Here is a 20,674-nt window from a genome sequence, read left to right as displayed (position 1 = left end):
GCCGAGTTTTCACCATTCCCCCTGACCTCCCCCTCACTGAGGACGAACGATCAGTCCTCAGCAAAGGACTCACCTTCACCCCCCACCGCCCACACATCAATGAATTTAATACACGCCGTGACGTCGAACAATTCTTCCGCCGCCTCCACCTCCGCGCTTACTTTTACAATCAGGACTCCCACCCATCTTCCAAGGACCCCTTCGCCCACCTCCAACACACTCCATCCACCTGGACATCCCACGCTGGCCTATTTACTGCCCTCAACCTCTTCATTTCCAACTACCACCGGGCCATTAACCGCCTCAACCTGTCTACCCCCCTCCCCAACTCCAACCTCTCATCCTCACAACGCGCAGCCCTTCACTCCCTCTGCTCCAATCCCGACCTCACCATCAAACCAGCAGATAAAGGGGATGCAATGGTAGTTTGGCGCACTGACCTCTACACCGCTGAAGCCAGACGCCAACTCGAAGACACCTCCTCCTATTGCCCCCTCGACTATGACCCAAACCCCATCACCAAACCATTATCTCCCAGACCATACAGAACCTCCTTCTCTCAGGAGATCTCCCACCCACAGCTTCCAACCTAATAGTCCGGGAACCCCCCACCGCCCGATTCTACCTCCTTCCCAGGAAAAACAAGCCTGACCACCTAGCCGACTCATTGTCTCAGCCTGCTCCTGCCCCACTGAACTCATCTCCACCTATCTCGATACTGTCCTATCCCCCCCCCGGCCAGGAACTCCCCACATATGTTTGAGACACCAGCCACACCCTACACCTCCTCCAAGATTTCCGTTTCCCCGGCCCCCAATGCCTCATCTTCGCCATGAATATCCAATCCCTCTACACCTCCATCCGCCATGACCAGGGCCTCAAGCCCTCTGTTTCGTCCTCTCCTGACGTCCCCAACAGTACCCTTCTACTGACACTCTCATTCGTTTGGCTGAACTCATCCTCACCCTTAACAATTTCTCGTTCGAATCCTCCCTCTTCCTCCAGACCAAAGAGGTAGCCATGGGCACCCATATGGGCCCCAGCTATGCCTGTCTCTTTGTCGGCTACGGAGAACAGTCCAACTTCCGTAGTTACACCTGCACCACTCCCTACCTCTTCCTCCACTACACTGATGACTGCATTGGCGCCACCTCATGCTCCCGCGAGGAGGTTGAGCAATTCATCAACTTCACCAACACATTCCACCCTGACCTTAAATTTACCTGGACCATCTCTGATACCTCCCTCCCCTTCCTGGGCCTCTCCATCTCCATTAATGACAACTGACTTGACACTGACATTTTTTACAAACCCACCGACCCCAACAGCTACCTGGATTACACCTCTTCCCACCCTACCTCCTGCAAAAGTGCCATCCAGTATTCCCAATTCCTCCACCTCATCTGCTCCCAGGAGGACCAGTTCCACCACAGAACACACCAGATGGCCTCCTTCTTTAGAGACCGCAATTTCCCTTCCCTTGTGGTTAAAGATGCCCTCCAACGCATCTCATCCACATCCCGCACCTCCGCCCTCAGACCCAACCCCTCCAACCGCAACAAGGACAGCACGCCCCTGGTGCTCACCTTCCACCCTACCAACCTTCGCATTAACCAAATCATCCACCGACATTTCCACCACCTCCAAACAGACCCCACCACCAGAAATATACAGTAGGGTAGCACGGTGGCTCACAGTACCAGGGATCCAGGTTCGATTCCAGCCTCAAGCGACTGTCTGTATGGAATTTGCATATTCTCCCTGTGTCTGCGTGAGTTTCCTCTGGGAGCTCTGGTTTCATCCCACAGTCCAAAGATGTGCAGGTTAGGTGAGTTGGCCATGCTAAATTGCCCGTAGTGTTCAGGTGACAAGGTGCCCTTGTCAGGAGTAAATATACAGTAGGAGAATGGGTCTGGGTGAGTTACTCTTCAGAGGATTGGTGTGAACATGTTGGGCTGAAGGACCTATTTCCTCATTGTGGGAATTCTATTTCTAATTTGGTTATGGGCATTTTTTATCAGGGAGATTCCTTCCTTTTCCATTCACACACTAGTTTTTCCATAGTTGCAAATTGCTTTACTGCAGCAAAATTATTTGATGAGTCAGCAAATGTTAACTTTCAGTTTAGAACCAGTTTTGAGCTTGACTCATTTTGCTGGAATGCCCATCTTTGCTCACCATTTACCCCACACAGATTGCTCTATGGGTGTATCCTGAACTAAAGTGCATGTTCTTGGCAATATAGCCTATAATAGGCAAAAGTGAGGACTGCAGATACTTAAAACTACAGTTTAGATCAGAGCAGTGCTGGAAAAGCACAGCAGGTCAGGCAACATCCAAGGAGAAGGAAAATCAATGTTTCGGGCAAAAGCCCTTCATTAGGAATAGAGGCAGGAAACCTCCACGGTGGAGCCTATACGGTCGAACCTGGATCCCCCATCTATCTCTCCATTCTGGAGGCTTCCTGCCTCGATTCCTGATGGACATTTGCCCAAAACGTCGATTTTCCTGCTCCTCACTTGTTATCACGTGGTTGGCTATTACACAGAACCCATTGTTAGCCGCTAACCATCCCCATTAATAGCTATTCATTCTCCCAGCCACATTATTATCAATTCCTTTGTCTGTCCAACTGTTCTTCTCTTTTTGGGCGCTATTCCCACCTATCACTTACTCCTTCCCTCCACCTTATGTTCTGCATATAATCCGTTTTCTTAGTGCCATCACTTCTGAGGAAGGGTCGTTCGACCCAAAACATTAACTCTGATTTCTCTCCACAGGTGCTGCTAGACCTACTGAGCTTTTCCAGCAATTTCTATTATTCTCTCTGATTTACATCACCCACAGTTCTTTCAGCTTGTAGTTTGCAATTAATGGTGTTACCTGGTGCAATCTGAAAGCTGTGTCTTTGCTGTCTGAACGCACGAGGGCAATATTATCCTATATTTTGCCTGGAATGTGCAATTTGACACAGCTAAAAGTACTGTGGGCCCACACAAGGAGCCTGCTATTACTTCTCAATACCTTCAGCACTGATGTCGAGAATGTTAATGTACAATTTCAGTGCAAAAGTATTTTTTTAATTCAGTCTGTTTGGACAGGTTATGACACACCTCCCTTGTAGGAAGATTTGAACAGAGACTGTCTGGCTCAGAGGGAGAGACAGTGACACTGTGGTACAAAGGCCTCCCAATTTCAGTGGAATGCTATTCATCTGAAGGAAGCAAATTAGACTTCACTAATTGTACCTGTGGTGTAAGTAAACACACTCAGGGCTTCTTGGCTGTTTTTAATTACATCACAGGTCCTGTCAGCGGAGGAGTGTAATTTAAGCAGTCAAACACAGACAATACTGCATTCAGGTTCTTTGCAAAATTAGACACAGAACTCAACAAATTACAGTCATTGATTGCATCACTCCATCCTCACAACGAACCCTCACTGCCCCTGGATGCTTGTAGCTAGTCAGCTTTGGTAGTTACCTGAACCCATTGCAATACATTTCCTGACATTTCTTTATTCTTTGCTAGACAAGGTTGCCAATACCCACAGTAAACAGCTGAGATTTGGCCCAGTAGAGATTCACCCTCACTGACAGAGTCCCAACAGGATACAGTGTCTCGCATCATGCGGCTGGCTAAAACCGAGCCCATTGTTCCTGGAACTGCTGAGAACATTCAGGATAACATGGGCCTCTCAGCCCTCACTCTCATCCTGCAATCCAGCATGAAGTTCAAATTACAGGCAGTACCAATAAACACACCGTATTCCAGCCTCTGTGCTCATTGATACATGGGGCCGAGAGTTTATTGTATAGTTAACTGTACCCTGCATCATTGGGAATGCCACTAAGCACATGCTCCATCCTTCTTTCTGGTCAATGAAAAGACTGAAATCCCCTCTACTATCCATAGCTGCAGCAGGGAGGTACCTGCACCCAACAAGAAAGAGCCACTAATGTATAAGTTTAGGGCCAGGAGGGGTTTTGATGGCCACGAACTGCCGTTACGACATGGGGTAAGCCCCTCTGCTAATTTAAAACCTGCAACACAGAAAAGATTTATCTCATGCAGTAATCTGTGAAAATTCAAGAGGTCAAGAACTATTTAAAATAAAAATTTATAACTTTATTTCTTAAAGTATAACAGAGAATGTTTAACTAACAACTATTCGCAACTCCTTCCTCCCTCGATCTTTTACCTTCCCGTTCTACAATACTAGTCCAATAAAACACCTGATTAAGATTTACAGAACTTATCTCAAAACCAGTCAGTTTTCAGTCTTCGCTGTATTCCTGTCTTCTCGGGGATTCTGCTTCACATGTTATTGATTGATAAAGGTACCTTTGACAGAACTATTTCTCAGGCAGTTTTTACATGCTGGAAGCTTGGCAGTTCTCCTCTCAACTGTTCAATCTTCACTGGTCTTAAACCCACAAAGCATTGGATTGTGTCATTGGCTTTTAAGATTGTTAATATACTAAATTCAAACTGGATTGGAGTTTAGTATTTTTTAGGGTATAATTTAAACTGATTGGCCTAATTCAAATCTGCTTTATCATTTCCAGGCAACCAAGCTACCCCAGTAGCTGGAGCACCTGCTACATTGCTTCTTATTGAGAACACTTGGTGTTGTCACTGCTAGCTTTTAACTTTTAAAGATACGTGTACGCCCACATCTCCATAACACTGCTGTTCTCACTCCTCTGTGGTTGCAGAATGTAGTACAGTTCAGTCACTTGCTGCTTGGCAAAACACAGGTACCTACCACACCATTCCTGGCTGAGCTGGAGATACAGAGGTGCTCCTCAAAGATTCGTGGTGTGCTGGGTCTCTCTCCCAGTGCAGTTTCCTCCCTCTGTTACTTGTGCATTTCTGGCTCCAATAGTCAAAAGCGCCTCATCTGAAATTTGGTGGTTAACCCTTTATTAAGCATGGGGAAGGTCAAGGAGAGAGTGTCTCACGTAGTTGAGCATTTTCACCAAGGAGTGATTAAGGGGTGTTAAACTTGGTTTATGTTTCGCCAATGCTACACAGTATACTTTCTGTTCACCTGGAGAATTCATTTGTTCACATCATCTCCCCATCTCAAACATCCAGTTTCCTGGCTGACCTTGTTTCAGCCAATGCCAAAACCAGCATTCTTATTAACATGGTTCCACTTTCTACATTCTAACTCTTTCCTTTCTTCTAAATTTCGGAAAAGTTCCATTTTCACTTCTATATTTCTGCATTACAATAGCAACAACATTTCAAAAACACATCATTGGCTCTAGGATGTCCTACAACCACAAGAGTATCCACAGAAATTAAAGGGTTTTTATACTTCTTTCCCACTTTTCCACAAAGTTGGCCCCTCCAACACTTGAATACTGTTCTCATATCTTGGAATTTTTTCTAATATGTACAGCTGTCCATTTGAAAGGTGATATGCTTTTTTCCAGAAAAACTACTTCTCTCTTTATTCTGTCGACACTACCATGGTTGTTGCACTTCAGAGCTCTTCTGTCCTGTCGCTCAATCAGAAAGAATGTGTGGGAAATTATCCTTTCTCATTGCATTCTCAATAAACTCCTATTTAGATTAGTCTTAATGCCTTCTACTCATAACAGTATCTTTTCCCAGAACCTTAAAACTATGGAACTCCTTATCTTCAATAATGTCAAGGATCATCACGACACAATTTTGCATGAACTAGCTGTTACTTCCCAATTTATCTTGCATCCTCTTTTGATCTTTCAATTTTTTTTTGGTGCTTGCAGGTTTGTGACTTTGTCCTTCATCTCTATTTGTCATTTTAAAACAAAAAGCACCATGAACACGCAGTCCTTGCCCACAAACAACCAGCTTAGTGGTGCATTTTATTTTCTTAATACATGTATGTAATTTGTACACATTTTCTTCAGAATGTATTTTTGTTTATAATTCATAACAGATTTTCAGACTAATGAAAACAGTGTCATTTATTCAGATTTAATCAGTTAGAAAACTGCCTTGTATGCAAAACAAGACCTAAGGCAAGAAGTGCACTTTATGTTAAACAGAAGAACATAGCAAAATGAATACCAACCAAGTACAACTGGTTTAGTATTAATCTTACAAGCAAACCGCATTAGGATAAATACAAATGTACAGATTGAGCAGACTGTCTCAGTCCAGTACCATTTTCTTGCATGTGTTTAATTCAACACAGAAATAATTACTTGTACAAAATCTGGATACTGCTCAGAGTACAATATTTAAAAGAAAGAAGAAAACAAGACCATGGTGAGTTTCCATCCAGAAACTTGGTGACAATTGAATAAGGCACTAGAAACCCAAATGTAACCAAATGGTTGGCTATTAACCCACAGTTGAACTCCCAATGGGGAACGGTTTCTCATACAATCACAGTTTCTTGCAATGAATGAATGTCTTTCAGAAGAATCTCCTGTCTGAACTACAAACAAAGCAGAGGATCAGTTTGGAGACCATAATAGTGGCATTGATGAATCCATGATAGTGGCATTGATTAGATCATGATAGTGGCATTGATGGGATCATGATAGTGGCACTGATGAAATCTTCAATCATATTCCATGCAACATGAGCACATCTAGCAGAAAACAACCAAGAGAGTTTTATTTCCTTTCTTGAGTTATTTTTTTTGTAGCTGGCATATCCTTTTGACAGCAGCAGAATTAAGCTTCTAAGAGGATAGCTTAGCGGTGCAAATGGAGGAGTGTCAGGACCCTTCACAAAGCGGTGCTCTCAGAGTCATCGTCAAGATCTTGCTGCTCATGTTTTCCAAGTTCAGAGTTGCCTGCAGCAGACATTAACTCCACAGGCTGGTTCGAGTCCTGCTCTTGCACAGTAGAATCAGAATCTGGCAGTAAACATAAAACATCAGTGATACCCTAAGAAACATGACAAGTGGCTAGGATACTATTCCTGGATGGCTACCTCACCTCTACAACCTCCACCATTACAACAGGGGTGATGGCTTGAAAGGCACACACCAACAGCTAATTCAGTGAGCAGTGCACATTTTTTTAAACGTAACCTTTGATAAACTAAAAGGGAACATTCCTAGAACTTCACTATAAACCCAGTCTGAACATGATGCTGCCTCTGGAGATGATGCATCACTGATCTGTACTACAGTACTTTCCATTCTTAAACCTGTGATAATTTAGCACCCTCCTACTCTATAACTTGTGACATTAATAGGATCTATAAATGTTGGTCACAATTGAAGCAACTGAATTGCTATCATTTGCACATTAACCACTGAACAACCCAACTGAATACTTTCTACTGCATATCAAATTCAGGGTGTATGCAGGCATTTTCTGATGTCTAGTAGTCCTCTTTACCCATGCATTATTAGTACAAGTGCAGGCAAGCAGTGTGATGAATGGTTAGTAACAAGACTGGAAAGCATGCATTAAATTGACACTGAATTAGCAGGATTAATTGGCCAATCACTTGCCCATGTCTTACCATTAACTTTCCCCATTCTGCTCAAACAGTACTTTCCTGGTCAGACATCTGCATTTTTTAATGGAATAGTTTACAATTAGAAGCCATAATCCTAAAAGGCTTTTCCATATTGGCGGGTAACCACACAGTGTCTGCAGATTACATGTACTGTATGTGCAACATCTAAGAGCTTTGTGCCAACTACAGTAGAGGGATGCGAACTCTGATACACACTAACACTGATAACCGTATCCACTATTAGTAAGGATCAACCTGTTCTCGGATACAGCTTTTCTGATGTGAAGGCCATTGAAGATTTGTAAGGCCCCAGCAGCCTACAGGCACAACCATTAGCAAAGATTGAAATTTTTCCACAGCAGGGTAGCATGAAGAAATTCTCATTCTGCTACTTGGGTTTAAGCCTTCTGACATCAATTAATCAATCTCATTTAATCTCAACAAATATTTGCTGAATGACGGATTTAAAATTAAGCAAACAATAAAGCGCCAGGATCGACAGACATCCAGATACACTGAAAGCAATTGCTTTTCCTGCTTAGTATAAGCAGCACTTCGTCTCACTAAATGAATAGGCAGCATATCAAAGTCTCATAGGGGGAGGAGACACTGCAGATGCAGACAATCATGCATGCAAACTCTTTTAGAATTTTACTCTGTGAAAGGATAAGTGAACATTTATTTATAGGAGTTTATTTGCTTCACATACACTTGTTCTGGCCAGAATTTATTTGCTATCAACTAATTGCATCCAATAGCTTGACCCAATTACAGGAAAAATGCAAATTACATGACTTGAGAAGTATAAATTCCTCTAAAAAGGGAAAAGATATTGGTGAGACAGCATCTGGAGTATTGTGCACAGCTTTGATTGCCTTATTTGAGGAAAGACTTGGTGGCATTGCAGGCAGTTCAGAGGAGGTTCATTAGATTGATCCCAGGGATGAGGGGTTTGTCGTCTGAAGACAGATTGAACAGTTTAGGCCTGTAGTCTCTGGAATTTAGAAGATTGAGGAGAGATCAAATGGATGTATTCAAGATGATGATAAAACGCATGGATAAAATAGACGTGGAGTGGATGCTTCCTCTTGTGGGACATTCTAGGACTAGAGCTCACAGTCTCAGGGTAACTGGTAGCAAGTTTAAAACAGATTTGAGGAGAAACTACATCTCCCAAAGGGTTGGAGAATCGGTGGAATTTCCTACCCCAAACTGCGGGGGATGCTGGGACAGTGAGTAAATTTAAGGAGAGGTTAGGCAGATTTTTAAATGATAATGGGGTGAAAGGTTATGTGGAGAAGGCAGGAAAATGGGGGTGAGGAGCAGATCATCCATGATCAAATGGTGGAGCAGACTAGACGGGTCGAATGGCCCAATTCTGCTCCTATATCTTATGAATTTATGAAGTAAGATTTGTCTTATAATTAAAAGTTAACATTTTAAACATTCTAATCGCTTATCTTTTCTCTCCCCCCAGTTTAGTTTTCCATCATTTTAATTTTAAATTTTAATTTAATTAGCCTACAAATGCAGCTGTTATTTATTCTAGGGTGAATTACAATGTGTTTCATTTCTTTACTGGTTTGGGTCCCACACTTAAAAAAAAAACTGGACATAAGAACAAAGGGCAGGAATCTCAGGATCGCACTTTCAGCAAATTGAGGCTGAACAGTCAGCAATGTGAATAGGTTCACTTCTATTGTGATCCTAGCTGCCTAAATAAAATCACCATGATATAGCTGATCTGGAGTTAAGCACTTGGCTTGATCATGATATCTTAATGTGATACGAAAGAAGTTAATAAACCAACGCACTAAACCATTTCAGTTGAGCATAAGTCAGTGGAAATTTGCTGGCTGAGAACAGCAGAGTTATTATTGGGTGAAACTGTAGTTTTTAAACATCCACAATTCTCTGATCTTTATTCTCTCATATACATATAATTCTAGAGCCTTCAAACTAACTTGTTAACTGAAAAAACTAACTAGTCAAAAGTTGAAGTATTTTCAAACTAACTCAGATTTGTTTTAAATTCACACTATTTCCATTGTATGGAAATACAGTATTACCATGCAGTATGTTTATCAGAGTCTAGACACAAAAGCCATTTGGTTGCAACTGAAGCTATGGGGTAAACAGAATACACAAAGTTGGCAAGGTCACATGCCCAGAGGAAGCACATTACATAATTCTACATTGAAGTAATGGAGGACCAAATAATATTAGAACATGCATGCTCTAATATCCTCATGCAAACTGCATACATGGTGAACATTACTATAATTACATCCAGCTCTAAAACAGCATATTATAAATCGCTAGGCTCCCACACAGCTAGCATTGCTGCCCATTCAATCCAAAGACTGTTGCCCAGTCTAGCATATATGTGGTTAGAGTGGAATTACATTCTCTTGATTAGTTCAAGACAGGATAGGAGATTCGACACACAAATTTTAGAGAAAGAATGAATTTTCAAGTTCACTGAAATGCATCATTACAGCACACTATATTACAGCTAACTCCACTTCAAAAATATTTCACTTGCTGTAAAACATTCTCTCTTTTCACTATATGCTGTACTATGCCTTTATGAGCCAAATAACACTGCACCTGAGCTGCAGCCTTCATTTGACAACAGCTATTTGTCCCTAATCCTTGAAGAAGAGCTGCTCCAAGTGCCATTCGCAGAACTATACCTTTGCTGAATTATGATTTTGAGGTGCCGGTGTTGGACTGGGGTGTACAAAGTTAAAAATCCCATAACATCAGGTTCTAGTCCAACAGGCTTATTTGGAAGCACTAGCTTTCGGAGTGCTGCTCCTTCATCAGATGGTTGTGGAGTACAAGATCATAAGACATCTGTGTACGATCTTATAGTCCCCAACCACCTGAAGGAGGAGCAACCCTCCGAAAGCTAGTGCTTCCAAATAAACCTGTTGGACTAGAACCTGGTGTTGTGGGATTTTTAAGTTTGCTGAATTACATGGGCTTTATTGTATAGCCTCAAATTTAAAGTTCTATTTTTTTATTTAAGGTCAAAGATCAACACTATCTAAACTCTCTGAAATCTCTTCCAGTTCAACAATGCTTCCCTCAACCTTTCCTTTTCCCTGGCCTCTTGTGCATCCCACTCATTACCACTGGCTTCCATCAATCTTAACATCCTTCCTAAAACCCACAGCATCTTCAGTTTTATGCCCTCTGTAAAACCCAAGCTTTTTATCTCCCTGCTTGGTGCCCATATTGTTTCACAAACTCTGAAAAGCACATTTTTTTCTCCATAAAGGCACAAATGTCAATGCTTTAGTTTACTTCTTTAGCTAGAATTGACACTGGTTTGCCCAAATAGCTAATCTTGATCTGTGGCATTCTAAGGATCGTATCCATCCAAATTCTTTTGCATTTATCCAGATTTTCTGTAGGGCCTGCAGGACATCAAGTCTTGTACTGCCATGCAGTTGAGACGGATTATGCCTAAACTTGCCCAGGAGTGAAGTTGGAACTTATCCAGTTTATCCGAATCATGCCACAATCTTGTGTCGTGCAGGCTGATCAGTAGTGTTGAGTTTGGCATGGAGTAGGGATTTTTTTTGGTGGGTGGGGGAATAGGAGGAGGAGGAGGAAGAGGAAGGGAAAGGAGATGGAAAATAAGATCGCTGTGATTCTCTAATGATGACACTGTACTGTCCTACTCTTCTTCACAAGACTCTTACATGACATTGATATAGGGATCTCAGACATCAGTTTGATTTAATATTTGGAATGACTCCCATTACTCGATGTTCAGTTTCCGGCAGTAAAATGTGACGTCACCAATATTCTAGGTTACAATGACGAAATGACTTCTCTCTTGGAGGCTTTGTGGGCCGGGTTATCTCTTTTGCTCCTCCCCATAGCCAGTTCATTTTACTTGTACGCAATTGCAATGTTACTCCCCAGAGCTGCTGAGTGAAAGGGTAGTGTGAAAAGGAAGTTGGAACTAAACTTAGCTTTTCATGATGAGAGTCACATTAACAAGATTTTAATTACTGTCTCCTGTGAAGTTGTTCTAAGAGATGCTAGAGAAGAATATGAACATGGAAGAGCTTAACCTCCAAGTGTTGGGATTTACTTGTGCACAGATGCAAACAAAAAATGAGGCACTAATTTTAGCATGATTCAAAAGCACATCAGACACAACTTTGACAAAGCACTGCCCAGCGAGCAACAGCAAGACTAGCTGCTAGTGCAAACGGTTTGAAATCTACCAACCTCGCCGCAGAGTCTCCTCCCAAACCTGTGAAGGCATTGGCATGTAATATTATTAGTCACAAATTAATTCAATGTATTAATATTAATCAAGCATACCTGGGAAGGAACCTTCATGATGACTAAAGATTGCCAATGTGAAAAATAAAATTGATATTCTAATTTTGATTTCCAGAAAACCATAAGATATTAGGAGCAGAGTTAGGCCACTGTGCCCTCTGAGTCTGCTGCTGCAATCATTTGATCCTGGCTGATAGGTTTCCTCCACCCTACCTTTTATATTAGCCTGCTTGGCACACCCTCCTCATTCCTGAAGAAGGGCTTATGCCCGAAACGTCGATTCTCCTGCTCCTTGGATGCTGCCTGACCTGTTGCGCTTTTCCAGCAACACATTTTTCAGCTCTGATAGGTTTCTCAACCCCATTTTCCTGCCTTCTCCCGGAAACCTTTGATCCTCTTACTAATCAAAAGCCAATCTGTCTGTCTTAACCACACTTAATGATTTGGTCTCAATAGCATTCCAAGGCAAGGGGTTCCACAGATTCAGCACCTTCTGACTGAAGAAATTGCACATCTCCTAACCTGTCCAAGTCCCTCTGCAACTTCTACTTCTCAACACTACCTGTCCCTTCACCTGCCTTCATATCATGTACAAACCTTGCAACAATGCCCTCAGTTCCTTTGCCTAGATCATTAATGTATAATATGAATAGGCATGGTCCCAACACTGATCTCCACCAGCCAATGGTTGCCATCCTGAAGAATACCCCTCTATCTCCACTCTCTGGCTGACTGGCAATTAGCTATCCCTTGCCAGTACCTTGTCCCTAACACCATGGACTCTTATCTTAATTAGCAGCCTCCTGTGATGCACTTTGTCAAAGGCTTTTTGGAAATCCAAATGGATCACATCTATTGGATTTCCTTTGTCTAACGTGCTTGTCACTTTCTCAGAGAATTCTAACAAATTTGTCAGGCATGACCTCCCCTTGACAAAGCCTTGCTGACTCAGCCCTATTCTACCAAGCACTTCCAAGTACTCCACAATCTCTTCCTTAATAATGAACTCCAAAATCTTACCAACAAGAGGTCAGACTAACCTGCCTATAGTTTCCTGCCTTTTGCCTCCCTTCCATTCTTAAACAGGGGTGTTACATTAGTTATTTTCCAATCCTCTGGGACTGTCCTTGATAGCAGTGATTCCTGAAAGATCACCAATGTCTCCAAAACACCTCAGCTACGTCCTTCACACCCCGAGAAGTAATCCATCTGGTCCTGGTAATTATCCACTTTCAGAACTTCCAGTTTCCAGAAACTTCTCCTTAGTGATGGCGAGTACACTCACCCAGCGTCTGACTCACTTAAAGAAATTTGACAGTATAAAATGATTAAAATACAAGATGAGCGCGCTGCTGGCTACGGCAGCATTTGGTACTCATCCTTGATTTCTTGAGAAGCTTGTGGTGAACTGGTTTCTTAAAACACTCCAGTCCACGAGGTGACAGTACATTGGGGGCTAAAAGGTACACCTACAGTTTAGTTGTATGGAGAGAATTCCAGAATTTTGACACTAAAGTGAAGGAAGGACAATGTAATTTCATCAGGATGTGGGGCTTGGTGGGGAACTTGCAGGTGGTGAAAGTGAGGTCTGCAGATGCTGGAGATCAGAGCTGAAAATGTGATGCTGGAAAAGTGCAGCAGGTCAGGCAGCATCCAGGGAACAGGAGAATCGACGTTTCGGGCAAAAGCCTCCTGAAGAAGGGCTTATGCCCGAAACGTCGATTCTCCTGTTCCCTGGATGCTGCCTGACCTGCTGCGCTTTTCCAGCAACACATTTTCAACTTGCAGGTGGTGGTGTTCCTAAATATCTAAGTTTTACTGAGTCTAGAAATGAGCTACTCACCATGGAATTCCTAACCTCTGACCTGCTCCTGTAGTCACATTATTTATGTGGTTGGTCTTGTGCAATTTCTGGTCAATGTTAATGCGCAGAATAATGAAACTAGGGAAAGTCAGTAATATTAATGCCATTGCACGTATTGGGAAAATGGTTAGATTCCCTCATGTTGGCACTTGTGTGGCACAAATGTGACTTGTAATTTCTGCCCAAGCCTGAATATTGTCAGGTCTTGGTCCATATGGACTAATGCTTCAGTATGAGACAGATTGGAAATGCTGAGATATAAAAATAGGCGGGAAAAGCTGGGACTTTTTCCACTGGAGTGTAAGAGGTTGAAGGGTGACCTATTGAGGTTTATAAATCATGAGGAGCAGAGATAAGATGAACGCCAAGGGATTTTTCCCAAGGGTGGGAGAGTTCAAAACTAGAGGGCATGTTTTTAAGGTGAGAGGTGAATGATATAAAAAGAACATGAGGGGTAGTATGATTTGAACTGCCAGTAGGCAGTTACAATGTTTAAAAGACATTTGGATAATTTCATGAATAGGAAAGGTTTGGAGAGAAATGGGCCAAGCGCAGTTTGGTTTAGTTTGAGAACATGGTTGGTGTGGACTGGTTGGACAAAGGGTCTGCTTCCATGCTGCATAACTCTATAACTCTATTGTGCAATTAGTAAACATGCCACATTTGACTTTATGATAAAGGAAGGACATTGATGAAATAGCCAAAGATAGTTGAACCTAGGACACTACCTTGAGGAACTGGGTTCTCGTGGTGCTGTGGTAGTATCCTTACCAGTGAGCCAGAGGCTTAGGTTCAAGTCCTACCTACACCAGAGATGTGAATAATAACATCTCTGAACCGGTTGATTAGAAAATATCTACCGAGGAATTCCTTCAGTGATGACCTGGGACTTAGATATCTAACTTCCAACAACTACAACAGTGTTTTCTTTGTGCTAGGTAATACAGCAAAAGGTGATGCTTCTTACACATAAAACTCTCCTTCTCTGAAAGCACCTTAGCTATGACTACTTTCTCATTCGTTGGCACCACTGAGCTTTGATCAGTCATTCACTGTCCAGAGGAATTTTCTTAGAAAACCTCTCCAATCTTGCTACACATTCCTCTCTTGAAATGTTTCCCTAAAATCCTTTGTTGAGGTGTCTTCCCCTTCATGCACCAGGTGATGTCAACTCTGTCATTAAGGAAAGCTTGAAAATCCATCAACAACCTTTGGTGTTAATTGACCTAATAAATTATTTTTCCTATTTAGCACATTAAGCTTTGATTAAAGGTTTGGGAAGGTTCTTGGAAAAATACTGCAACTGCACTGAAATCCCAAATTTCCTATACATATAAAAGGCAAATTATAAATATCTGCAAGTTGTTTGAAAATACTCACCAGTAACTATTTTTGAAGCTGTAGTTGCCACATTTGGCAAAGCATGTTCTGGAGGACTGGAACAATTTGTAGCAGGGACTGTTACAGCTGGCTGTGGAGGTGGTGGAACACTGGGTCGATTCCTCGGCTTTGGTACTGGTCGTGCTCTTGGCAAAGTGGCAAACTGGGGGGGAAGTGACTGCTGGGGTTGCAGGTCCTGATTTGCTGTGGAAACCTGGCCATGTGGGAAGTGCTGATTTAAATGGAAGCTTGTATTGTGTGTTCCTAATGGAGGGGTGCTGGGAGGAGTTGGTGTGTCAGGTGGGCTATGGGAGGACTGATCGGTTACTTGGTCACTAGGTGCTTTACATGGATAAGGATTGATAGGCTGTGCTGGAGGTTGAGGTGGGGGGTGACTCGGAGCATGAATAACCATTAGATTACTAGAATGCCTGCGTGGCTGGATCGTAGGTTGAGAAACTGACTGTCCATGGGATTGAACAGGACTCCAGTTTCCAGGCTGACTCAGAGATGGACTGGCAACTTGGTTAGGCTGCTTTGGTGAATGCACGGAAGCTTGGCTAGCAGGCTGGTTAGTTCCATGACCTGCAGGTTGCCCAGGAGGTGGATTTGTAGGTTTTGGAGGAGCGGGAGCAGGCTTTTTCGTTGCTTGAAAGAAAAAGAAAAAACGATTAATATGAACATTAAAAGACACAAGATCACAAGCTAAGTGCAAGGGAAGAAGACAATCACCTTATTTTAATTCATTTACTCCAAGATATGGCATCCAATCACTCCCTTAATAATTGTCAAGGTATCCACACTACTCCTATCATCAATCCATTCCATTGGTTCATTGTTATGTTTTCATACAGTTTGAAATTTACCACTCACTAATTTGAATCTGCTTGCCAATATTCTGCTCATGCCATTTATTCTACACCAAATTCATGATTTATTTTTATCAATTCCCTTAACTGTCATAAGCTGCTCTACTTGAGCATTTCTCTGATGCTTTGAAGGAAAGGAAGCAAAGGGAAAGGAAGAAAATTTGAAGCTTTTTCTCACAGGTAATGAAGATCAAGGGGAGAGCACACGGTAGAGACCACTGAATCTTTTACAATGAGAGTAGGTAAGCATCTGAAACAAAGGAAATTAAAGAGCAAAGATATAAATTGGGGAAACCTGGATTGTTTTAGAATATTCTAATGGAAGTGCACAGTGGCTCACAGCGACAGGGACCCTGGTTTGATTCCAGCCTCGGACGACTGTCCATGTGGAGTTTGCACATTCTCCCCAGGTTTGGGAGGGTTTCCTCTGGGTGCTCCGGTTTCCTCCCACAGTCCAAAGATACGCAGGCTAAATGGATTGGCCATGCTAAATTGCCCATCGTGTCCAGGGATGTGTAAATTAGGTGGTTTAGCCATGGGAAATGCAGGGTAAACAGGAATAGGGTAGGGAGTGTGTCTAGGTGGGATGTTGTTCAGTCAATGTGGACTTGTTAGGCCGAATGGCCTGTTCCCACGCAGTAGGGATTCTATGAAATAATAGATGATCTGGTGTTTCTCAATCCTGATCGAGTACAGCACAGAAGGAGACCCTTCAGTTTAAATGGTCTGTGGCACCAATTCTGATGCCTTCAACTTCCTGAGACAAAGCAAAAAACAAACTAATTTGCTTTAAATGTACTCAAAGATCGAGCATATTTGACGCTCTGAGGTACCTTTCCATACATTTCAATGTCAAAATGTTTGCTCATCTAAGACCTAATTGACCAATCCTTTACTGATAAACTGGGCTCTCTTTTGTAGATTCCTCAGCCATGGGAAACAATATCCAAGCCTCTGTCTTTCAGGATCTTGTATGTTTCAATGAAATCAACTCATTTTTCTAAACTGCTGAGAATATGGATTGAGTGTCTCAGATAGAAATATCCTCTCATCTCAGGAACCAATCTAATGAAACTTTGCTATACCGGTTCAAGACTTATATATCTGTCCTTAAAAAGTGCTTAGTTCTCCACTATACAAACCCCATAGCGAGATTTACTTATTCTTGTACTCCAAGGCCCCAGCAATAAAAGACCATGTGTCATTTACTTTTCAAACTGCTTGTTGTGCCTAGATGTTAACTTTGTCTTTCTTGTACACCCATGTCCCTATGAACATCAACATTTAGAAATTGCATTCCTTTTGAAAAATATTATTTTCTATTTGTAAAGCCAAAGTAAATAACCTCACGCTTCCTCACATTATACTCTTTCACCTTGTTACCCACTTATTAGACCTGCCTGTATCTGTTTGCAGCCACTGTGTTCTCTCATTGCTCGCCATTGCCAGAAGCCTAGGTACATTGTCCAAGTTGCTATTCATTTTCTAAAAGCATCTCACCACAAATAAAATTGGCTGGCCAGAGATTGCTAGATTTAATATTCTTCTTTTATATTCAGTCTTCCAAAAGGGTGTAATATTTGCAATCTTCCAGTCTCTTGGCACCACCCCTATATTTAAAAAGGTAGGAGATTGTAGCCAAGACCTTCAAAAGTTTTACATTTTTGGCAATTATATGGTCACTTGAACAAATTACTTTCAGGGCTATAGGGATGGATCAGAGGTTCTGAATTACATTGTAGTGTTACATGGACCCAATGGACAAAACAACCTACTTCTGTGCTATTATGACTAAATAACCATTTTTCTCTCAGCAAATTAGAATGCATCCAATCCAGAATAAGCAAAACAGCAACTTTAATTTTTGTAATATAGCCTCATTTTTTTTTTTACATCTGGTTTCTTAATGTTATGGCAAATACACCTTTCCCAGTAGTTATGCTTTCAACTTGAACAACAAAAAAAATCTGTATTTGCATGATTTTAAATGTATGACATGATTTTAGCAAATTATTGTGCATGTTAGTTATTTATAATGAGAACTCACCTCTTCTGATTACGTGTGGACTAGGACCCGTTGTATTTGATCCTGCAGCAACGTTGAGCTGAGTGGGCCCTGTGCCAGTTGGCTGTGACGGGCTCACCCCTGCACTGGCTGTGTTAGCATCATTTCTGACAGGTGGCGGAGTGCCAGCAGGCTCTTTGGACTTTGAAGGGCTGAAGGATACAAAGATTACTGACATGAAATCCAAACAGAAAGTGAGTACTGTAAAATACAACATTCCACAAAAGGTTCAAAGCTGCAACTGTATGATCCAGACATTTGACTAATTTCATTGTTCACTTTAATAAATCAAGGTGCTGAAACACTTTGTGTTGCTGGATCCCACAACTGTTTGAGAGAAATAAAGTTACCTTTAATCATCAGCGAGGATGAAAAGAGAAAGAGATAGAAGCACAAAATCACAGGGTGCTGGGTCCACTTTTATTTGTCATTTATACAAACTATTTGGATGAGAATTCAGGAGGCATGACTAGTATGTTTGCAGATGACACTAAAATTGGTAGTATAATGGACAGTGAAGAAGATTATCTAAGATTACAAAGAGATCTTGATCAACTGGGTCAATTGACTGAGGAGTGGTAAACGGAATTGAATTTGGATAAATGCAAGGTATTGCATTTTGATAATACAAACAACAGGACTTATACAATTAATGGTAGGACCTGGAGTTGTGTTGTTGAACAGAGACACCCTAGGGGTTCAGGCATTTAGTTCTTTCAAATTTGTGTCACATGGAGACAGGGTGGTTAAGAATGCATTTAGCATGTTTGTCTTCATTGCTCAGATATTGAGTATAGAAGTTGGGATGTCATGTTGAGGTTGTACACTATGTTCATGAGGCCCCTTCTGGAATTCTCTATACAGTTCTGGTCTCCCTGTAGAGGAAGGATATTATTAAATTAGAGAGGATTCAGAAAAGATTTATCAGGATCTTGTCAAGAATGGAAGGTTTGCGTGATGAAGGTAGGCTGGGACTTTTTACTGGAGCATAGGAGGTTCTGGGGTGACCTTATCTAGAGTTTCATAAAATCATGAGGTACAAAAACAAGGTGAATAGGAAGGGTCTTTTCCCTCAGGTAGGGGTGTTAAAAAATTAGGGGGCATTTTTTAAGGTGGGAGAAGATAGATTTAAATAGGACATGAGGTGCAACTTTTTTTTTAAAACACAGAGTGTGGTTTGTGTGTGGAATGAATTGCCAGAGGAAGGGGTGGATCCAGGTAGAGTTACATCATTTAAAAGACATTTGGATAGGAAGTACATGAATAGGAAAAGTTTGGAGGGAAAGGGGCCAAACACAGGCAAGTGGGACAAGTTTGGTTTGGGATTATAGTTGACATGGATTGGTTGGACAAAGAGTCCACTTGCATGCTGTATGACTCTATAGATTAGTTTAAAAAAATAATGAAAAATGTAAACTCCTCTGAAAATTGTTACATAAATCATGTGGAAGGCAAGTTCAGCATTACTGAACTGATGGCTAAGTGACAGACAATAGTAATCGCCCAAAATCAAAATCATCCTTTTCATAATGCATTATTTATCATGGTTATAATTCCCAGATTTTCCAACAGTCAGGTAGTTGTTTGTGCTGCGTCGATGCAAGTTGAATGCAGGACCGTGCGGAATAGTAAGAACAGACTTTGAGGGAATTGTCTGGAAAACTGAAGAGCAGATATCATGGAGATCTCTTCCACGTGAAATGCACCAAAATTTTCCATTTAAATCTGAGAATTCAGAGGGTTCTGCATACAGATCAGGAAATACTCACCAAGGAAATGTATAACAATGAAAAACCTAGTTTAACACCTGGGTAACTATTAAACTGACCCTCCAATTTACCAGACACGTTGAAAATTGTAACTTCCCTTAGACTAGTTACACTCTCGGCTCTGACCAGACACATATCCATCTCTCCCCTTGAGCAGTCAATCGCTGTCCCATATCCTTCTGGAATCCAAAATACACACATTTCTCCTGTAGTTGACACCACCACCAAAGAAACACTGACTGCACCACTAAAGGAACCAAGGATACAAACACCAACTGCACCACTAAAGGAACCAAGGATACAAACACCAACTTCATCAGCAACAACAACATCCTCAAACTAATAGACCTGTGACTCATTACCCACTTCATCTTCAGTAACAAGACCTACAAACAAATCAACAGAACACCCATGCGATCACCAATATCAGGGTTCTTAGCAGAAGCAGTAATGCAGAGACTCAAACAAACAGTCCTCCTCAAAATCCAACCCAAACTTTGGGTCGCTATGTGGATGACACCTTTGTCATTATAAAACAGAACAAAATCATCAACAGTACCCTTACTGGCATAAAATTCACAAAAAAAGAGTAAGAAAACGACAACAGACTCCCATTTCTAGATGTCACAGTAGAATGAACAGTTAATGGAGAACATAAGACAATAAGACATAGGAGTGGAAGTAAGGCCATTCGGCCCATCGAGTCCACTCTGCCATTCAATCATGGCTGATGGGCATTTCAACTCCACTTACCCGCATTCTCCCCGTAGCCCTTAATTCCTTGTGACATCAAGAATTTATCAATCTCTGCCTTGAAGACATTTAGCGTCCCAGCCTCCACTGCACTCTGTGGCAATGAATTCCACAGACCCACCACTCTCTGGCTGAAGAAATATCTCCGCATTTCTGTTCTGAATTTACCCCCTCTAATTCGAAGGCTG

General features: G+C 41.8%; 1 protein-coding gene across 1 annotated transcript in view; it reads right to left on the bottom strand.

Annotated features, from left to right (window-relative positions):
• Nucleotides 1-5,822: 5,822 nt before the first annotated feature.
• The window catches only part of LOC122560445 (rho GTPase-activating protein 17-like), a 50,786-nt gene continuing 35,934 nt past the window's right edge, over nt 5,823-20,674 (bottom strand). Inside the window, exons 11-13 of the mRNA XM_043711077.1 lie at nt 17,947-18,116; nt 15,031-15,678; nt 5,823-6,864 (exon numbers count right to left, since the gene is read on the bottom strand). Of these exons, the coding sequence (XP_043567012.1) occupies nt 6,734-6,864; nt 15,031-15,678; nt 17,947-18,116 (949 nt within the window). The 3' untranslated portion in view covers nt 5,823-6,733. The remainder of the gene's footprint in view (nt 6,865-15,030; nt 15,679-17,946; nt 18,117-20,674) is intronic.

The sequence above is a fragment of the Chiloscyllium plagiosum genome, chromosome 21 (assembly GCF_004010195.1).
Source record: "Chiloscyllium plagiosum isolate BGI_BamShark_2017 chromosome 21, ASM401019v2, whole genome shotgun sequence".
NCBI lineage: Eukaryota > Metazoa > Chordata > Chondrichthyes > Orectolobiformes > Hemiscylliidae > Chiloscyllium > Chiloscyllium plagiosum.
Note: the sequence above shows the minus strand (reverse complement) of the source record. Positions and strands in the feature narration are given on the sequence as shown.